Here is a 19,281-nt window from a genome sequence, read left to right on the forward strand (position 1 = left end):
AAAATTGCTTGTTTACTATATATAAAGTGCAGATTATGTATATACAAGAGGTTTATGCTATGGCCTTAGTTGAGTTGGGTGACTGAGACTCTTTTATAGCGTTATCTGAGGATTCCTTTGCTTCAGAGCTCTGTTTGTGTAGCAGCAGTAAAGCCAAAAAGACTGGTAAATGAACAAGACTACCAAAGAATAACTCTCTAGCAGTCTTGTCGGAAGAGTGCTTCCAGAACCTAAGTGCAGCTACAGCCATCATGGCATTGACAAGAGTCGAGTCTATGGCAAACCACCATGTGGTCATACCTATTGCAGGAGCTAAATAAGCCAGTGGGAAGAGTAGCAATGAATATCTTAGAGCTACTCGGGCATTCAAGTCTGGATTGATTACTGAAGTCATTCTATAGCCTGCTTTAGAGTAGTCAGCCCTGAGATTCCACGACAAGGCATTAAAGTGAGGGAACTGCCATGCATATAATACAGCGGCTAGTACCCATGCGCCTGGATCCAGTGTCCCTGTACAAGCCGCCCATCCCATCATGGGAGGGATGCCACCTACTATTGCACCAGCCCAAGTGTTTGATATTGAGGTTCGTTTTAGTGGTGTGTAGACACATGTATACAATATGATGTTGAGGCCACCTAATAGAGCGGTCAGTGGATTGACCATGGAGTAGAGGATGGTGACTCCCGAGAGGCCAGTAGCCATTCCAAAGGAGAAGGCATGTAGTGGAGAGAGGGCGTGTCTTACAAGTGGTCTATTCCTAGTTCTGGACATTTGGGCATCATACGGAGCTTCTATCCACTGATTTATAGAGTTTGCGGAAGAGACACATAATGTGGTTCCTAGCGTCGTCCATAGCAGACCTGAGAGGATGGTAGCTCCTGGTGCCATTGCATAACCACACATTGTGGATAAGACTATGAATGCGGATAGTTTTGCTTTTGACAAGTCCTGGTAGAGAGATGCCGAGAATTCAGGGATTTCCTTCCATCTTAACTGGGGTGATGTAGACGATTGTGGTGGTGATGTCGATGATTGTGTTGCTGTTACTGGTAATTGTGGGATGGCTGAAGGTATGGACGGTATACTAGATGATGCATTCCCAGATATTAAAGCAGTCCTTGTATTCGTTTGTACAGCTAGTCCATTTGTTTTTGCAAGTTTGCAAAGTGGGAGTAAAGGAGCCCTGGCCATTCTTATCGAAGCTCTAGATGCAGCTAGCCTAACGAGAGGCTGCCATACAATAGATCGACCGCCTGCTCTATACATCCTATCTACTCTTGTTGGTAAGCCTGTCCCGTTTCAATTTCTTGCATGGGTGTTTTTGATCAGTGACGATCATCAAGCAAGAGATGAGGCTAGATCTGACTTGATATTCATTGATAGTCACGGGAATATTTCAAGTATGGGCGACGTTCTCGCAGACTACCCTGTAAAGTACAAAAAGAAGGATGGGACATTACGATTTACAAAGAGTCGAATCTATTGTACATTACAGGGGAGTACGACTCCTGCTGTCACCATCATGGGTGCTGATATCACAAGTAAGACATTATTTCATATTCATTGCGCATGTATCAAATCAGTCAAGTGTGTTGATCAACAAATCCACACCACACTCTACTCAGAGCAGCATGTAACCGCAGAAGGAGCTGCGGAACCAAAGCTCAAGATTGATACAACTACAACAAGCTATACGTTTGCCTTCCCTTCCTCCCAAGCTCGCGATGCTGTAAAAGAACGAGTCGCCACCTACTCGGCAAACAATGGGGCTGCTTCTGCTCCTGCTCAAGCCTCTAGTAGTAACGCTATGACTGTACGAAAGAAGGAAGGGCCTGGCAAGAGTACATCTCCACGTCCGTCAAGATCCGGTTCTACTGTGGCATTACTAAAGAGAAAGAGAGGCGATGTGGAAGTACCTGCAGTGGAAATAGAAGCAAGGAAACAGCTACTATCAAAGAGCCCAGAGTTGGGAAAGCTATTCAGGGAACTGGTTGTGACTGGTATGGTCGATGAAGATGAGTTCTGGGAAATGAGACGTGTAAGTTAGGTTTCCGAAAATAGTCCAGTCACTTTGATTATTTTGGCAACAGTTGCCATATTCGACAACAGCTAACCTAACATACATATCAAATATTAGTCCGAGCTGGAAACTGCCACTTTTGCAGCAACTCAAAAGAGCGGAAATCTATATCACTCGTTGGCAGATATTCGACCTGTTGAGGCAGATGGTAACGAGACCATTGTCATCACTACTGAAAAGGTTCACTCAATGTTCCTCCAGAATCCTGCTCGTGAGTTCAACTTGTCATAAAATACAAGCTAACTGTAGCGATAATTAAAACTTGGTCAATCTAGTGCAGCAGGCATACAACGAAAACGTTCCAGACAAGGTAAGTTGGTTGCGCCACTGAAAACAATTTGAAGAGAATCAACCAGTGCATCAACTCACAATCCACGTCTACACCACTCTAGATCCCTGAAAAGGAGTTCTGGACTCGTTATTTTCAATCGAAATATTTTTACAAATCACGACGTGCAACTGGTTCATCAGCAACACTGGGCCAGTCAGACAAGTTGTTTGATACACTCAAGGACGTTCTTGACATTGGTAGGCATTGCACACCGTTCAAAGACTCGATTTTGAACCATGATCTCATATTGTCGCGCAGATGCCAATCCGGATCCAAGGCGATTAGCTTATGACGCCTCAAACAAGCTAGTTGACTTGAGTTTGACGGCTGAAGACCATCAAGAGGTTTAATTCCCACCGTCTTGGTCGTCTTAAAAGTCCTAACATTTTCTTTTCTCATAGGTCGGGAATGCTCCAGATTCAACAATGCAGGCTGGAAACAAGAGAGAATATCTTCCGGTCATACGCAAATTCAACAGAATCTCAGAAGATGTTTTGAAGCAGACGCAGTAACACTTGATCATTTGCCCTTGGGGTTTAGGCCGTTGTAGAAAACTAACGCTTTAAATTCAAACAGGAAGGATTCGAATCCTCGAAAGAAGGTCGATCGAAGTGCAAAGGCCATGGATTCTGTCTATGCCAAAGTGAGTCGCCAAAAACCTTCAAAAGTGTGAACAAGTATATATTTGTCTCCAACGTTTGCGTCCACTCTCTCATAAGGAAACCGAATTGGAAGAACTGGAAGCTCCCAAAGAACGAGAAGCTCAGCCGCTCGCCATTCAGGAAGATGATTATTTCGAAAATCAGGCTGCAGTACTGTCAAATACAACCAATGGAAATGATCGTCACTCATCACAGGTGGACAATTCTAGCACTCGATTTGTGGTCTGGTACTTGCCAAGCTAAAATTCAATTTTTACAGGGAGAGTTGGATGCTTTTTCAAAATCCATGCAAACCTGGTTACCCAAATTCTCGCCAGTGAGCGTTGATGTTTCAATCTGTCAATCGAACCAATAAGTGATACAGTGTTTTATAGAATATTGCTATTTTCAGGACGGACGCTGTGCTCCGATCTGCTACTGAAGGTGCTAAAAGGAGAAAACTTGGACACACGACGGACCAACGTGAGATGAACACTTCAATGTTCTCATCAACATGCATGTTCACAACAATATCGATTTGCAGGTCCGTCAATCGACATATACCCACAATTGGTTGAACGTCAGAATTCAACTCTTGAATTGCTCAGACACTTTTGGGGTGCCTTCTCTCGGCCAGCGAAAGCAGCCAAAGCCGATAAATTGGCGGGAACTCTCCGAACTACTTTGACGGTCATTGAAGCATTCCTACGTGAAAATTCGGCAAATCCAACAGCCGTTACGGTAACAATGCATTTCGTTTGGTTTTATCATGGTCTTCTTCTGACCACTCGTATGTCCCTATAACTAGTTGATGTCGTCAACTCGTCAAGCTCTGGAAAAAGCCATCAAAGCCTATGAAAGTCGCACCATTGTAGTTTAGCACTGTATATTTCTTCCCCAACAAGAACAATTATTCTTAGGACTGTGTGAAAGAATTTTCCTTCCTCTCTCTCGAGGTGTCAAATTAGTCAGAAGCCTACGAGCTGAAAATACGCTACGACGACGAATCTCTCGAATTATACTCTATACGATCAAATTACCTGAACGAAACATGCAGAAACTGGTGCTGTTGTTGGTATTGGCAGCATTGGTTTCGGGCACGTCGCAAGTGATGCTTCCCGATTTTCAACCTGACTCTAACTACCTGCAACAATCACTGGCAAGCAAAATCTCTTTGACCTGAAGATTTGCAACTTTGACCGATTCGTTTTTCTTATATTAGATCATCGACTACATGGATGCTGAATCTGATCTCTGTCTCATTCATGAAAACTGTTTGAGTGGAACTGGCCGTCGAAAGATCCTGCGATTTTCAACAATGGTTCACAATCGTGGGACAGCTGATGCAGGTACGATCCACAATTACGTTGGAAGAAAGAAGTCTCTATCTCACAAGCTGATTTTTAGTGTTGGGACATCCTCCTGCTGATCGATACGCTGCAAACAATCCTCCATACTGGCACTTTGATGGTAAGATTATATGAATTAGTTTTAAAACAGTGTTTGACATTATCCTGCAAGTACTTATGCAATATAATGCTTGGACTAGAATGTCATCATCATTGGCATTTCGTCGCTTATGCGGACTATGAACTCATGAGCGCAGACAGCAACAATATCATTCTCAAAGGCCACAAGAATGGATTCTGCCGTAAGTATCTTTCTCAGTGTTTGGATTTGGCATATAATCGACCTCATTCGACACTCATGCCCGCTTATCCTTGTTATTAGTTGAAGACGTGAGAAAAACTTTTACAGGTTCTTATTTTTTCACCCGATGAACTCTTCTGGTTGCCTAGTTGAAATGTGACCCCGGATATGAGAAGAAGTACACTTGCACCAATCAAGGAATCACCATGGGGTATCTGACAAAATATTTGGACTTGGAATTAAGATTATGTGCTTCCAAAGTCTTATTTTGAAACGAAATTTTCAATTAGATGCGCAGATATCTATGAACGCAATCTTGTAAGTCCTTTGCATTCTGATCTTGCTCTGTCGTTATCAATGAGCTGCTGCAGTACTATGTTCAACTCACGTGTCTGTGATCGTACCTAGGCATGCCAATGGATCGACATTACGGACCTTGACCAAACTCCTGGCTACTCTGATCAGACTCCGTATACCCTCAAAGTAACAATCAATCGTCAGAAATTCTTCCCGGAACTGGATTATGGAAACAACGCAAGGCCTCAGTCAGACTTTTGTTCCTTCTTTCAGAATCAAGTACTAACGTTTGCTGGTTGTAATAGATTGCCAATGCTTCGGTTGTCATTGGCAACATTCCTATCCAAGACCTAAGATCTCAAGGTAGGGTCCAGCTTCCAGAAGGATGGAGCCAAGAAGTTGCAGATGCTCGTGTTGAAATTGCCCATGAGAATACTGTTGAATTGTAGTCTGTGGGATTCCGAAGGGTTTATAACAAGATTTTGCTCACGACGGATTTCTAATTGGTGCATGTTGATAATATCCTTCCTCTTTAATTCACTTTTTGACAATGTGATTCACGCCCTCCCTTTCAACGTGGTTTCTTATGTCTCCACCAATATTTCCACTCTCAACAAAACCACAACGTCTCCAAGAAAATCAAGGATGTCGAAGGACAGGCTGAATGAACTGGCAAGTACAGTTGCCGATAGCAGACTCCTGAATATCTCCCTCTTATGTTGCTTGTTTCCGAGTGCGTCTTAACAATGACTGTCAGCCCAAACATCTCCGAAAGCTTTGTAGCTAAACGTGTCTCTATTACCATAGGGCTCTCGTTCTGATTATCAAATGCAGAACCAATTCTTTACGACCTGCCGGAGGGGCGACTTCTGATGACAATGACTTTTTGCATCAGGTACGAACATTTTGATGTTGTAGAGAAACAGAGAGGAGAGCGAAGACGGTTGTGATGGCAGCCATCATTCTAGTCAGTTCCGTCAGAACAGTCTCGCTTGCTTCCTTTACTGTCTCTCTCAGTCTTGAAAACGCATCACCACTCAACACAACTCAGAATTCTCTACTATTATCAACAGGTCGACAAACCTCAACAACTCATTGATCGCATTAAATTAAATATTACGGCGATCGACCGATTGCACTCGCGATCACTAGTTGCTTTATCCAATGATGACAGTGTGAAAAGCAATCGCAAGGTAGAATCTCTCCAAGAAGAAACAAACCGGCTCTTTCAGAAAGCTCGTGAAAATGTGAAAGCTATGGCTACTGCTACAAAACGAATGAAGGGATATGAAGGAAATGTCCGCCGTGCTCAACAATCTCAACTTGCGAAAAAGTTGATGAATGCCTACAAGTATCAAGGAGTCCAGGAAAGCTTCAAGAATAAGCGGAAGCAAAGAATGGAACGTGAATACAGAGTTGGTAAATTGATTGTGACTTGTATGGTTGGTCGATTTTGTTTTGGGGGGATTAGAAGATTCAGTCCTGACGCCACGCTTTTCCTACTTAGCAGGTCGACCAAATGCTACTGCCTCTGAAATCGAAAACGCTATCGAGCATGCTAGTGGTCCTACATACTCTCAACAAATCCTCACTATTGGCGTTGGTGAACAACGTCATGCTCTAGAAGAAGTACAAAACCGGCAAGTCGAATTTCAAAAGGTTGAACAGAATATTGTACAACTTTTCAATCTCTTCCAAGACATGCAAGTGTTACTAGATGTATGTCCATGTAGTCTTTCGATGAAAAGCTCAAACAACAATATTACCTCAGTTGCTCACCACCCTCAAATCTTTAGACGCAACAAGAGCAAATCGCCCAGGTTGATCAACACGTCGATAACACCATTGCCTATGTTGAAGATGGTTCAAGGGAAATGCAAAAGGCGGTGGTGCATCGCACTAATACTCGAAAGAAGATGTGGTACTTGTTTATGGCTGCCATTATTCTCATCGCAGTCATTGCAGCAACAGTATACTTCGCCTTCTTCAACAATGGCAAATAAGAGGGACACAGCCGCCCCAGGTAACGGGATTCTGTTAAAATTCGGATCAAGCAAATAAAGATGTATTTTATCGTCCTTCTTATCGTCCTGCCAATCAATACGCTACTATAGACTTGATATGACGAGATCAAAGGCCTCGCTGTTCTGGTCAGATTGCTACATTCTCACAGTGGACCATCAATCATCTGAAATTCTTGCCCGAATGCGAACGACCGACCACTATAAGATCAAGTTTGTCGTTCGCACGTGAAAAGGCCGTTGCTGATGCATTGCAGTCTCTGAATGAATCAGGAGTGGATGCGAAGCAGTGGCGACAATAGATCTCGGTGACTGTTCGTGTAGCACGCGGAATGGAGATATGTTAGACGTTAGAGTAGTTCTGATGCTTCCATACCAGTTCTGAGCCGATTCGAGGCATCACCGTCAACCGTTTTCGTCGTGACAAATTGATTTGGTGGACAGACCGATTCAAAATTCAACCTCAGCTCATCCGCTTCCACTCAAACAATCACCACAAACGACAAAGGACGAGGACGAGAATCAGATCGGACTGATAAATCATCATCTTTTAATTTAACAGGAGCTATATATATAGTACACCATGCTGTCTTTGGAACCAATGACCACGACACCAGACACCACTGCAGTCACTGTCAAAGGAAAACAACAACCACTGGTCGAACCCATTCTACAAGAGAATCCAAACAGATTCGTACTATTTCCAATCCAGTACCAAGATGTAAGATGGATCATCATCATTCTTCCTCTATTTCTCCTTGTTTCTTTGCCACATTTATTCATTACAACTTTACTCACGCAACCAACTACTAAACATGATAGGTATGGCAAATGTACAAGAAGGCTGAAGCATCTTTCTGGACGGCTGAAGAAGTCGACTTGTCAAAGGATCTAAACGACTGGGATGTAAGTTCCAAGAACTGTGCTCTCGTCGGTGGACGCAGCATTACTTTATTACTCGTCTGTTTCCATCGAGACTGTATCTGTCTCATCATGTCATCATCGCGAATCATTTATTCACCATATTCTACCATCTCGTTCTTTAGAGACGTTTGAATGATGACGAACGTATGTTCATCTCACATGTCCTCGCCTTCTTTGCCGCATCTGACGGCATTGTAAACGAGAATCTGGTCGGCCGATTCTCACAGGATGTACAAATCCCTGAAGCTCGTTGCTTTTATGGCTTTCAAATCATGATTGAAAACATTCACGCTGAAATGTACTCGTTATTGATTGACACGTATATAAGAGATCCCGCTCAACGTGAATATCTTTTTGATGCCCTTGAAACAAGTAAGTGTATGGTGTTTGTAGCATGTGCTTGTATGCTATGTCTGTTGGACTTGATAGATCGTAAAGGATGCCTCCATCATCATGAACTGACTCACTTGCATCTCACACACCATCCCACCCTTCGCCTATAGTCCCTTGTATTAAAAAGAAGGCTGATTGGGCTCTTAAATGGATTGAAGACAAGGACTCGCCATTCTCTATTCGTTTGGTTGCTTTTGCTGCAGTAGAGGGTATCTTCTTTAGCGGGTCATTTGCATCCATCTTTTGGCTCAAGAAGCGTGGTATGATGCCCGGCCTGACCTTTTCCAATGAATTGATATCTCGAGATGAGGGGCTTCATTGTGACTTTGCCTGTCTCTTGTTTTCACTGTTGGAAAACAAGCCCCCGAAATCGACCATACTCTCTATAATTACCGAGGCCGTATCGATTGAACAAGAGTTTTTGACGGAATCACTGCCAGTTGCTCTGATTGGAATGAACTCTGCCCTGATGAAGCAATATATAGAGTTTGTAGCAGATCGTCTGTTGGTAGCATTGGGATGTGAGAAGCATTACAAGGTTGGCAATCCATTCGATTTCATGGATATGATTTCACTTCAGGGCAAGACCAACTTTTTTGAAAAGAGGTACGAGCGAAATCCAGTTTTTTGGAGCCTACATCTGAAACATACAACTCACACACATCGCATCTCTATTTGCAGAGTTGGAGAGTATGCCAAAGCAGGAGTTATGGGTGGACGTGACCCAACCGCCAAGGAATTTACATTGGAGGCCGACTTTTAGATGTGATAACGGCACTCCACCATTATATATTCTGTACAGACGATATAAAGCTCAAACACCTTTTTGTAAACATAAAATAGAGAAAACCATTCCACGCTTAACGTGAGCTTGTGCTCTTTTCATTCCTTGCGTTTTTCGAGTTGAATTGCAGGTGATTGGAGCAATTTTCCTTCTTTCGCTTGCAGCAGCGAAGAGAGGTACTTGAACAAGTTGTTTCAGCTGGGATCTACTCAGTTCTTGCCTTGAAACTCGTCCTCGGCCGTGTTTGACGTGCATCTTAGAGTGTACAATTGAGTACCGCCACCGACTCGCCCACCAACTTTGACTTTCATCAAAAACAAAACCACACAGAAAGGCAGACAAAATGGCCAGAGACAGGCTCAATGAACTGGTAGGTATCGTGCAACCTTGCAAGCCGACACTATATATGCAGTCTCTGAGTGTTGCTTGCTTCAATTTACGTCTCATAACGAGAGCAAGCCCCAACACCGACCAGAGCTTGGGACTTACATCTTCTCTCGATTATATAGCAAGGCCCCCGGTCTCGCACTCCGAATGACTATGAAATGAAGAACCAGTATGCTAGGCCTGCTGGAGGGGCCGCTTCTGATGACACTGACTTTTTGCAACAGGTACTAGCACTTCTTGAGGTTGTTTGAAAGAGAGTTGGAGACGAGAGAAGGGGCTTGCAATGGTACCAGTGGTTCTAAACACTAGTTCCACCAGTCTCACCTGCTTCCTCAACTCTCTTTGCTCGCTGGCCGATGCATGTCGGACCTTGAAACACTTCACCACATACAACTCAACGCTAACTACTATCTTATGAATAGGTCGACAATACTCAACAACTCATTGATCGCATTAAATCAAACATATCCGCAATCGACCAGCTGCACTCTCGATCATTGGTTGCTTTATCAAACGACGACACCACAAAGAACAATCGCATGGTAGACGCCCTCCAAGAAGAGACAAACAGGCTCTTACAGCAAGCTCGTGGAAATGTGAAAGCTATGGCTGCCGCTACAAAGCGAATGAAGGGTTCGGAAGGAAATGTTCGTCGTGCTCAGCAGTCTCAACTCGCCAAAAAGTTGATGAATGCTGTACAAGAGTATCAGGGAGTGCAGGAAAGCTTTAAGAAGAAGTGGAAGCAAAGAATGGAACGTGAATACAGGATCGGTAATTGATTGCTTTGATTCATAGTTAATGTTTTCTTGTTATTTTGGACGATGTGAAAGTTGCACTACTGACACCCCTTATTTCTTACTACAGCTCGACCAACTGCTACTGCTGCTGAAGTCGAAAACGCGATTGAAACCGCGGATGGTCCAATATTCTCCCAACAAATCCTCACTACCCGTATTGGTGAACAACGCCGTGCTCTAGAAGAAGTACAAAACCGACATGTCGAACTACAAAAAATTGAACAGAGTATTGAACAACTCTTCAATCTCTTCCAAGACATGCAACTGCTACTAGATGTATGTGTATTATATTTCGTTATTGAGAGTGTTGGTTTAGACGATGACTCACTCACGCTCCATTTCAAATAGACGCAACAAGAACAAATCACCCAGATTGATCAACACGTCGACAACACAGTCGCCTATGTTGAAGATGGTGGAAAGGAAATGCAAAAGGCTGTTGTACATCGTCGTAATACTCGAAACAGGATGTGGTGCTTGTGTGTGGCTGTTATTATTCTCATCATTGTCATTGCATTCCTAATTTGGTGGTTTGGTTTCAGTAAGTCTTCATTTTTGTTTCAAGTGTCTGAATTAACGGAGCAGAATAGTAAATCATCATAAACAAATTCAATCTCTAGATCACGCCGGAGTTACTTTTGGGTCTAAATGAGGCCTCAACTCCTTTAATGTGTTATATTTGATGGGGAGGTCGTGTACTGAAGCTCTCGTAATAATATTGCTCTCATCAGATAGTCTCGTTGAGGTTTGGTTTGTTGTTACCACATATTTTTTCTAGCACGATATTGCCGCTTACAATAGAAACCCTTTTATGATGTATGTCAATGAACTCTATGTGTTGATGGTGTTTTCAAGACCACTGGGGATCAAATACAATATATATAGGTTTTGTTTACACTCTAGTTATACGAGACAACAAGATATCGGATTTAGTACCTATGAGGACACCCTAATAGACAAGGAAGCTGTAAATTCGACTATTCAAAACAAGGTTGATTCTCAACTACACATACCATTTGGACACAATAGTTGGTAGCTCCGGAATGGATTTTATCCATGTCGCAGCTTGATCTGGACCAAACATTGGCTTGACCATGCGATATTCCTTGAGACCATTTCCATAAAATGAGTCGGTTTTGGTTCCTCGATCAGAGCTTCCTCGTAAAAGGCCCAACAAGAGTAACTGTTCAAAGGCCTTCATGACTACTCCTCTAGAGTATACCAAGTCACGTACACCTACACCACCAGTTGACTCTCCGAAGGCCTTTCCCAAACTACCATTACTGCGACCAGATCCTGATCTGGTTTCATAATCTTTCAGATATGTTTGGTATTCATCATGCACCATTTCAAAGTTTATGGTTTCATGATTCGCAAGTAGGAGTGTCCTAACTGATAATACCAGACACAATTCAAGGGTAGATAATGACGAGATCAATGACTTGGAAGCGTCTACCATCTGGTCCTTGACGATCTCGGTAAATGTGACACACGATAGGAATGGTTGAGTGGGCTTCAGAGATGAGACACAAGTAAACTAACAAAGAACAGTTTAATTGATTTGGATGTTCAGGTCATCAACAAGCAACAACATACCAAGACATTTCTCAAACGACGAATGTCACGTCCCAAGTGGAACTCGTCCCTGCAAACCTCCCTGAAGTGGGCATCTTTCAAGAGACTCTAAGAGATGTAGAGGATAAACTACACTTAGACATGACTCTGTTTATCGTTAGATATCAAACGATATAACACATACCCTGACGGAGCGGTTGTATTCTTCAATATAAGAAGAATCTAGATCAGGATCTTGATCTAGTAGCAAGTGAGCTTCAAAGACACTGGTGAATTCTTTCAAAGTTTGAGGTGGATAGAAAAATATCTGACGTTGAGAGAATCTTGACCGGACTCGCTTCTCCAATCCTTCCAGAGCGTCCTATAAATTGGGAGGTGGAGTTGGAAAAATGGGGTTTAATAAGGCACTGCAGGAGTTTGCGAATACTGAAACGATCTAACTCAAGAAAACCCACTATACTGATTCAAACTAACTTACGAAACGATGAGTCAAACCAACAATAAGGACTGGAGATTGACCAGACTGAGCAGCATCGAACAGATTGTACAAGAGATGTTGACGAGTACTGTGAGAAGCAAAGACGTCGAACTCGTCGATGGTGATGATGACTGGGACAGTTTTGGCCGTTCCAGCTCTCAATGTATCGAGCACGTGTTGCATAGACTCTGAGAATGACAATCTCTACATTGTGAGTGTGTGAGTGTGTTTTATGTGTCGTGGCAGCACGAGCTATTGTGTGCACTTTTCTGAATTTCTTACCGTTGCGCCATTGAGTTCGGGTTGTTGCTCAATCTTCAATGCTCTTGCCATGGCACGTAATGCATATCGGTCATCAGTATGTAGTAATCCACTGAGGGCAATTTCAATGTATGGTTTGTCTCCGACCTGTTCAGCTCGAATCTTGTCCAATACCATTTTGAGAGTCTGTTGTTTTAGCGGGAAGGAGAACATGAGATGGATGAGATCCCTGTCAAGGATTATAATGTACGATTGATCCACATCAAGCCTACCATGGATTTTCCAGTTCCACGAGCACCAATACAGACGACGGAATTTCCTTCACCAAATCGTATAGTCCGAGAGACGAGTTCGTATAATACGCTAGACATAATGAGTTGAGTCAATACAAAAAGTATGACGCATTCCAAACAAACAAATAATGTACTTGAAGGGTTCATCGAGACCAATGAGGTTGCGAGGTGGATTCGCACCAGCTAGCCTGTCCAATACAATCCTTTTAGCTCTCTTTAGTGCATTTATATCTACAGCAGCAACAGTAGCAGGTGGGAGATCGGGTATATCAGTTTTAGCCTTCTTCTTTACAGGTGGTTGTGGTTGATCGTCTTGCTGGTCACAATCTTCGTCTATACCCGCATCCTCCTCGTCATCGTTGTCACTACCTACGATCATTGCATCCTCATCCTTGTTTGATTTCTTTACAGTAGCTGCAGTAGATGGTACTTTGGTAGATCGAGTACGTCTTGTGGGATTGGCAAGCATGACAACATCCTCGTTAGCTTGATCCTCGGCCTGATCAGTGTGATCCTGACGATGATCAATATCGTCGTCGGATCCTAGATCGACTTGGACGACAGCATTATAGTGTTGCTTAGTAGGAGTCTTTGGGAAGACAGCTCGGGAATTGGGTCGTGATATGTTGGCAGCGAGTCTTCCGGATGAGCGATTGGGAATGGTTGGAGGATTATGATTGGTTGGAGTCCTGGTAGTAGCAACAACTGGAGTATTATTGTTCCTAGCAGGGTTCTTTCTAGTAGCAGCAGCTGGGGGAGTCTTGTGCGTGGTTTTAGATGCAGCTCTAGTCATCCTCGGTTTCGTTGCTACAATTTCTGGAGTATCATCGGTGCCGGGGAATGCATACGGATCTTCAACTCGGACCACAGATCTCATCTTCTTGTCCCGTCCGCCAATCATTATGTTTGCTGGTTTGAATGTTTGGAATTAAGAAGGAAATGCGAGGACATGTCGGATAGATGAACGCAAAGCATGTTTCCTACCATTATTATCATGTATTTGACACGTAAATAAATGTGTCGAATGATAGAAACTCGAGTATCCGACTGACTCCAAAAGCTTCGCAAACTTCATCTGTGACAGAAAACAAAAGTCAGTCTATTAATACAAACTATGCCAGAGATACATGAAGTTAGCGGTGCTGAAGAAGAAGATGTCCAATCTGAAGAAGATCTCCTAGACGATGACGAGTTGAGTGTCTGCGTCTTCTATCTTTTTTTTTTGTCAACTCGAAACGTGTAAACTAACGACATGTAATCGCTCACATACTAGGTTTGAGACTGACTCTGAAGCCGATTCTATATCCGAGGAAGGAATCCTAGATAGGTTGCTCGCTCTTGAAGATGCCATCCCTCAATCTGTCAAATCTGCATTCTCCACCTCGCTCTCCTTCTCCCTCGCCGGTCTGCGATGGGCTGGCTCAGGCCTGTGGATCCTATCTACTGCTGCCATGCTACTTGCTCTCCCTGTCGCACTAGAGGGTGAAAAAGAACAAGCTGCAATCCAACAGGAACAAATGGCAAAGACCGCTGTACGTTGTATCGAGCTGTTTGCTGCTACGTGACTATTGCATACTAACACTGTATTCTCATCATAGTCATCTGTTCCTATGGCGCCGCCTTCTGCTCTATAAACCTAGCCGTTTTTGCAATACACTTCATCTCAACTACTAGTGCTAGTGTTATTATGCAAGATATACACTCATTTATTATAAACTAGACAGTAGCGGCTGCTTCATCTGGAAGATCAGCAGATTCGGGAGTCTTTTCCCACGGTTTCTTGCGTGGAGCCAGAGTAGCCTGTGATGGCGTCCCTTCATTCAGTTTGTTTGGTATCTGTCGAATGCCTGGGATTGGTTCACCTCTTGCGACCATCTCGCATAATTCTGCGAACGATCTGGGATACTTTGGTTGTTCCGAGTCGTCTGTTTGAAGTTCTGCTGTTGCTGCAAACGATGATGATGGTTTTTGGGCGTCAGTCGTAGTAGCACCTGTACTAGCACTTGTAGCAGCTGTAGACGATCCATTCTTCCATGTGAGATAGGCCTCATAGTCAAACTTTTGGACAAACCTAACGTGTATTCAATGTCAATGGCAACGTTGAGAATATATCAAAACACATAATCTATAATATTCTCAACGAACATAGACTAGCAAATCACGTACTTGCAGTAATAAAACCATTTGGCCTTGTTGACGGCGATTGCCAAGTCTTCATCACTTCGGCCAACAGAGTTTTGAGTGATACTCTTGACACCCCGCTGGAATTCAACATTATTATCAAAGTCATACTGCTCATAAGCTGCATACACATCCTCGTTATTGTTATTACTGCTGCTGCTACTAGTAGACGCCATCTTTGTTGAGTATGTCTTGGGTTTTTTAGTTTGTTGGAGTGTCGATGAAGAGAAGAGTCCGAGGAATTGATGACTGATATGAATATTTATTTCAATTTCAATCTTATCTTAACATGCTGTTACCCACTATCTCTATTGCCAACATTTACAGGCATCAAAAGAATCAAACCACAAGATGAACCAACAGCAGCAATGGCTCAATTCTCAGATGCAGGGGTGTGTATTGATGCAATACTTATTTAATTACATTCAATCATGCATCTCGTCACCATGTTGATGTATTTAACAATCTGAAAAGTACTCAACATACTCACCTCAATAGGCAACGACCTCAATATCCACCTCAAATGAATCAACAGCAGCAACAACAGGTACGACATTAATAATTCATATGTTTTAATTTCGAGTCCATCTCATTCATCACCACGACGTCGACATGGACCAAAGTCTAACTTCATTCGTCGCCCGTAACTTATTTCATTTAATCATCATCTAGTTCTTCCGACCCCAAGGACTTCCCTTGACACCACAACAACAGCAAGCGGTGAGTCCTACGCATTGTGATCGCCGTAATCCAATTATTCTTACGTATCTGTATTACACAGATGTATGGTCAACGCCCACAAATATCACCACAAATGATACAACAAGGACTTGCTATGCAACAGCAATACCCACAGAATCCACAACAACAGCAATTGTTATTACAACAACAAAATATGATTGCTCAACAATCTCAATTGAAGCGACCTTCTGAACAAAATCCTCCTGTCGCTCCACGCATAAAGTACGTGGATCTGATATATTTCATCATTCGGATTGGTACTCATGATGAAGAGGAGTAGATCGTGTCGACTTTTACTCATCCTCCTACTTTGAATTAGAAAACGCAAACCAACAGACAAGACCCTATCTCGAAAGGTACTATATTCAAACTGAAATTTCGCACTCGTCTTCTGCTTTATTCGAACCGTTCTTCTCAATCATCCGATGAACAAAACTAGGTCGAGTCATACGTACCTGAATCACGATTGTTTAGTCAACTGCAAGACTTTGAACGCCAGCTAGACGCTACAATTGTAAGAAGAAAGGTGGAATTACTGGACAATCCTGCAAAATTATCAAAAGTAAGTTTCTGTGTTTTGTTTCTGTTGGCCAACCTAATCGACATGAAGAAATTATTCAAATCTTAATGGACGAGGAGCAATTTTAATGAGATTTTCCCCATTTCAAGGTCACAAGGACTTTACGAATTTTCGTGTCAAATACTGCTGGATCACAGTATATTCCAACAAATGATGCTGGCGAAGCCTTGTTTGATGCTGATACCGCAAAATCACCAAATTGGACTCTCAAAGTGGAAGGCAGACTATTGGATGTAAATACCCTTGTTTGGAATACATCCAGCTTTTGTGTTTATTTTCTATTTTGATCTTAACCAATCGTAAATGCTTTTTCAATCAATAGGTGGCAAACAAAAAGTACCAGACCGGAGTTCATCACAAGTTTTCATACTTTGTAAAGTCCATGGTGGTAGAATTGAAACGTGATAGCAATTTGTACAGTGAAGGCAACATCATCGAGGTAAGTTGAGAGACTTGTATTCTTTAGCCAAAGGACAGGCAGTTTGCTGCTTGAAGAAGTTTCAGCGGGAAATCAACTGGGCTTCTTTCGTTGTTCTAGTGGCAGAAGAATCCTTCTGCACCCGAAATGGATGGATTTGAAGTCAAGAGAAAGGGAGATTCCGAGTTGCCGTGCCGTATTATCATTACATTGGACCAACCCGACAAATTCAAACTACCAGCGGAAATGGCCCGATTATTGGACATTCATACCGACAATCGTCAAAACATAATGTTGGGACTTTGGCAATACATCAAGGTTTGTTTTTGGGCTTCTTCTTCATGAATTCTTGACTGAAATGTTCATAGGCCGTCGAGTATTGTTAACCTAGACAACATCAATTTCAATTAGCATCATAAACTTCAAGATCCTGAGGACCGTAAAAAGTTGAATCCCGATGAAGGTCTACGACTTGCATTGAATCTCCCAGATTCTGGCATTCCATTCTCTATTCTCCCAAGTTTGATCGATAGTCGATTGCTACCAATTGATCCTATTGTCATCAACTACACCATCAAGTGAGCACGTTGTTTTGCTAGTTATGCCCGCTGAGCCATTAGGGGGAAGAAAGGTCTCCTCAATGTAACCATTTGCTATTTTTAGAGTGGATAAGGAATTCTCGTTTAGTCCCACTGCATTCGATGTCGAAGTTGAGTTCACTGATCAATCACGCAAGAATGTAGTTGCAGCTATTACACAAGGTGCACCCAATGTTGAAAAGGAGATTGCTGCTCTTGATGAAAAGATGTCACACCTGGTTGCTCAAGTCGGTGCTTGTAACGTCAAGCGTGACTTTTTGCTTGGATTTGTCAAGGATCCTATTTCATTTTTGAATACTTGGGTGGCCAGTCAATCCAGAGACTTGGAGGTATGATTTTTGATTCACACTGAGTTCTCTTCAAGCGGAGGGGACTGCTTATTGCAGATTTTGAATGACAACATGTCAATCACACTGTTTGACATAGGTGGTTCTTGGCGATCAACGCCTGGTTGGAGAGGAAGTACGCAGATCTGAGTTCTACAAACAGGCATGGGTGTCTGACAGTGTTGGGCACTTCCTGACGGATCGGTTTGGTGCCATCCGATAGAGCACAATATATTTGAAGTTACGTGGTTTGGATGGATAGCTAACAGCAATATGTGTAGTAGAAGCAAAATAAAATTATATAGACAAAGAAAATCTACAGCTTTAGAAACATTGTAAAGGTAAATTGTGGTCAAGTTCAAGGTCTGGTTCAAAGTTTTCACCACGTGAATGTCTTTAACATCTGTCAAACTTACCAAAACACATATACAGGAGATAGAAAGCGGATATGGAAGAAGAGAGCAAAGATCATGTTTGCTTTGTAATCCACGGAATCGGCCCTCAAACCAACGCTCCAGGTAAGACGAAGCAATGTTGTTATTAATAAATGTCGTTTTCTGACTTCCACCAATATAGGGCGATTTGCTGAAAACAGTAAGATCAATTATCCAATTCGTTATGGCCTAGATCCGTGCATTGGACGCCTCTGTTTTGGGGTTCTGTCATTGAACGTCCCAAAAACATTACAACATTTTCAATTTGTTGACCACGACTCCGTGTCCGTGCTGAGAAAGTTTTTCATTTCTCTTACAGTTGCCCAGCTCCAAAAGACGTCTGATCACGTATTATCCTCAGACTATGGACTAGAAGGGAAGCGAGGGATTCTGTTTGTGCCGATAGAATGGCATGATGCACTGCACGAACACATTGATACACGAATGGAGAGCATCACTTTGCCATCTCTTCCTCTGGTTAGGCAGCTCAACAATGAGTTCCTATCGGATGTGCTGTATTACTTCTCTCCCAAACACGGTCAAGTCATCATCAATCTCGTCACGAAAGAACTGAATCGTCAATATGCAAAGATCGTGGAGTCAAATCCAAACTTTAGTGGCACTTTGTCGATACTGGCGCATTCTCTCGGGTATGTTGTTGGTCATTTTTGGGCTTTTACCTCTGCAACTCTTCACTCATAACTTTTGACTCCTCACTCACAACTTTTGACATACGTAGAGGCATTATTGCGTTTGACATTCTATCACATCAAGGACATCGTGCCAGTGAAGCGAAGCTCGCTCACCTGAATTTTCCCAAACTCATCTTCACGCGTGAGTTCCATGTCATGAACTTTCCGCCGGCATACTTTAACTTTTGGTTTGGTTTCAGCGAATTTTTTCTTCAGCCTCGGAAGCCCAATCTCTGCAGTCCTGGTCCAACGTGGACATGGTCTCAATGATTATCCATTGCCGCCAAGCACAGTGTTTGAAAACATCTTCCATTTCTATGATCCTTTGGCATATAGGACAGGTATGTTTGAAGCTATTCGACCCTTTTGTCTCTGAATCTCGTCCTCAAATTCGTTC

The 19,281-nt window shown here is 42.8% G+C and overlaps 8 protein-coding genes across 8 annotated transcripts; 5 read left to right on the plus strand and 3 right to left on the minus strand.

Annotated features, from left to right (window-relative positions):
- Positions 1-52: 52 nt before the first annotated feature.
- Positions 53-1,267, minus strand: SmJEL517_g04781 (uncharacterized protein; the record flags this gene model as incomplete). The annotated part of the gene is made up of 1 exon (XM_031170709.1): positions 53-1,267. The coding sequence occupies one exon, from the start codon at positions 1,265-1,267 to the stop codon at positions 53-55; it is 1,215 nt and encodes a 404-aa protein (XP_031023343.1).
- Positions 1,268-1,403: 136 nt separating this feature from the next.
- On the plus strand, positions 1,404-7,003 carry SmJEL517_g04782 (uncharacterized protein; the record flags this gene model as incomplete). Its single annotated transcript, XM_031170710.1, has 24 exons — positions 1,404-1,542; positions 1,627-2,039; positions 2,139-2,292; positions 2,357-2,391; positions 2,474-2,609; positions 2,671-2,756; positions 2,814-2,920; positions 2,989-3,055; positions 3,132-3,269; positions 3,334-3,390; positions 3,449-3,536; positions 3,598-3,794; positions 3,862-3,924; positions 4,276-4,402; positions 4,461-4,523; positions 4,603-4,704; positions 4,785-4,792; positions 4,853-4,914; positions 4,994-5,021; positions 5,112-5,248; positions 5,808-5,895; positions 6,074-6,437; positions 6,508-6,719; positions 6,797-7,003. 24 exons carry the CDS (start codon positions 1,404-1,406, stop codon positions 7,001-7,003), a joined length of 3,078 nt encoding a protein of 1,025 aa, XP_031023344.1.
- A 601-nt stretch (positions 7,004-7,604) lies between these two features.
- On the plus strand, positions 7,605-9,101 carry SmJEL517_g04783 (ribonucleoside-diphosphate reductase; the record flags this gene model as incomplete). Its single annotated transcript, XM_031170711.1, has 5 exons — positions 7,605-7,742; positions 7,844-7,927; positions 8,068-8,317; positions 8,449-8,944; positions 9,020-9,101. The coding sequence occupies 5 exons, from the start codon at positions 7,605-7,607 to the stop codon at positions 9,099-9,101; spliced, it is 1,050 nt and encodes a 349-aa protein (XP_031023345.1).
- A 364-nt stretch (positions 9,102-9,465) lies between these two features.
- Positions 9,466-10,958, plus strand: SmJEL517_g04784 (uncharacterized protein; the record flags this gene model as incomplete). Its single annotated transcript, XM_031170712.1, has 6 exons — positions 9,466-9,492; positions 9,632-9,733; positions 9,932-10,280; positions 10,374-10,582; positions 10,655-10,847; positions 10,927-10,958. 6 exons carry the CDS (start codon positions 9,466-9,468, stop codon positions 10,956-10,958), a joined length of 912 nt encoding a protein of 303 aa, XP_031023338.1.
- Positions 10,959-11,242: 284 nt separating this feature from the next.
- On the minus strand, positions 11,243-13,814 carry SmJEL517_g04785 (uncharacterized protein; the record flags this gene model as incomplete). The annotated part of the gene is made up of 8 exons (XM_031170713.1): positions 11,243-11,255; positions 11,320-11,843; positions 11,903-11,989; positions 12,066-12,242; positions 12,360-12,563; positions 12,642-12,806; positions 12,893-12,983; positions 13,048-13,814. The coding sequence occupies 8 exons, from the start codon at positions 13,812-13,814 to the stop codon at positions 11,243-11,245; spliced, it is 2,028 nt and encodes a 675-aa protein (XP_031023339.1).
- A 213-nt stretch (positions 13,815-14,027) lies between these two features.
- SmJEL517_g04786 (uncharacterized protein) lies at positions 14,028-14,547 on the plus strand (the record flags this gene model as incomplete). The annotated part of the gene is made up of 3 exons (XM_031170714.1): positions 14,028-14,104; positions 14,187-14,445; positions 14,512-14,547. The coding sequence occupies 3 exons, from the start codon at positions 14,028-14,030 to the stop codon at positions 14,545-14,547; spliced, it is 372 nt and encodes a 123-aa protein (XP_031023340.1).
- An 82-nt stretch (positions 14,548-14,629) lies between these two features.
- Positions 14,630-15,270, minus strand: SmJEL517_g04787 (uncharacterized protein; the record flags this gene model as incomplete). Its single annotated transcript, XM_031170715.1, has 2 exons — positions 14,630-14,984; positions 15,080-15,270. The coding sequence occupies 2 exons, from the start codon at positions 15,268-15,270 to the stop codon at positions 14,630-14,632; spliced, it is 546 nt and encodes a 181-aa protein (XP_031023341.1).
- Positions 15,271-15,445: 175 nt separating this feature from the next.
- On the plus strand, positions 15,446-17,981 carry SmJEL517_g04788 (uncharacterized protein; the record flags this gene model as incomplete). The annotated part of the gene is made up of 12 exons (XM_031170716.1): positions 15,446-15,486; positions 15,593-15,641; positions 15,767-15,814; positions 15,876-16,057; positions 16,155-16,191; positions 16,275-16,397; positions 16,505-16,648; positions 16,738-16,854; positions 16,954-17,151; positions 17,245-17,411; positions 17,497-17,761; positions 17,859-17,981. 12 exons carry the CDS (start codon positions 15,446-15,448, stop codon positions 17,979-17,981), a joined length of 1,494 nt encoding a protein of 497 aa, XP_031023346.1.
- Positions 17,982-19,281: the final 1,300 nt, after the last annotated feature.

Source organism: Synchytrium microbalum (assembly GCF_006535985.1).
Source record: "Synchytrium microbalum strain JEL517 chromosome Unknown SmJEL517_scf0035, whole genome shotgun sequence".
NCBI classification, from domain to species: domain Eukaryota; kingdom Fungi; phylum Chytridiomycota; class Chytridiomycetes; order Synchytriales; family Synchytriaceae; genus Synchytrium; species Synchytrium microbalum.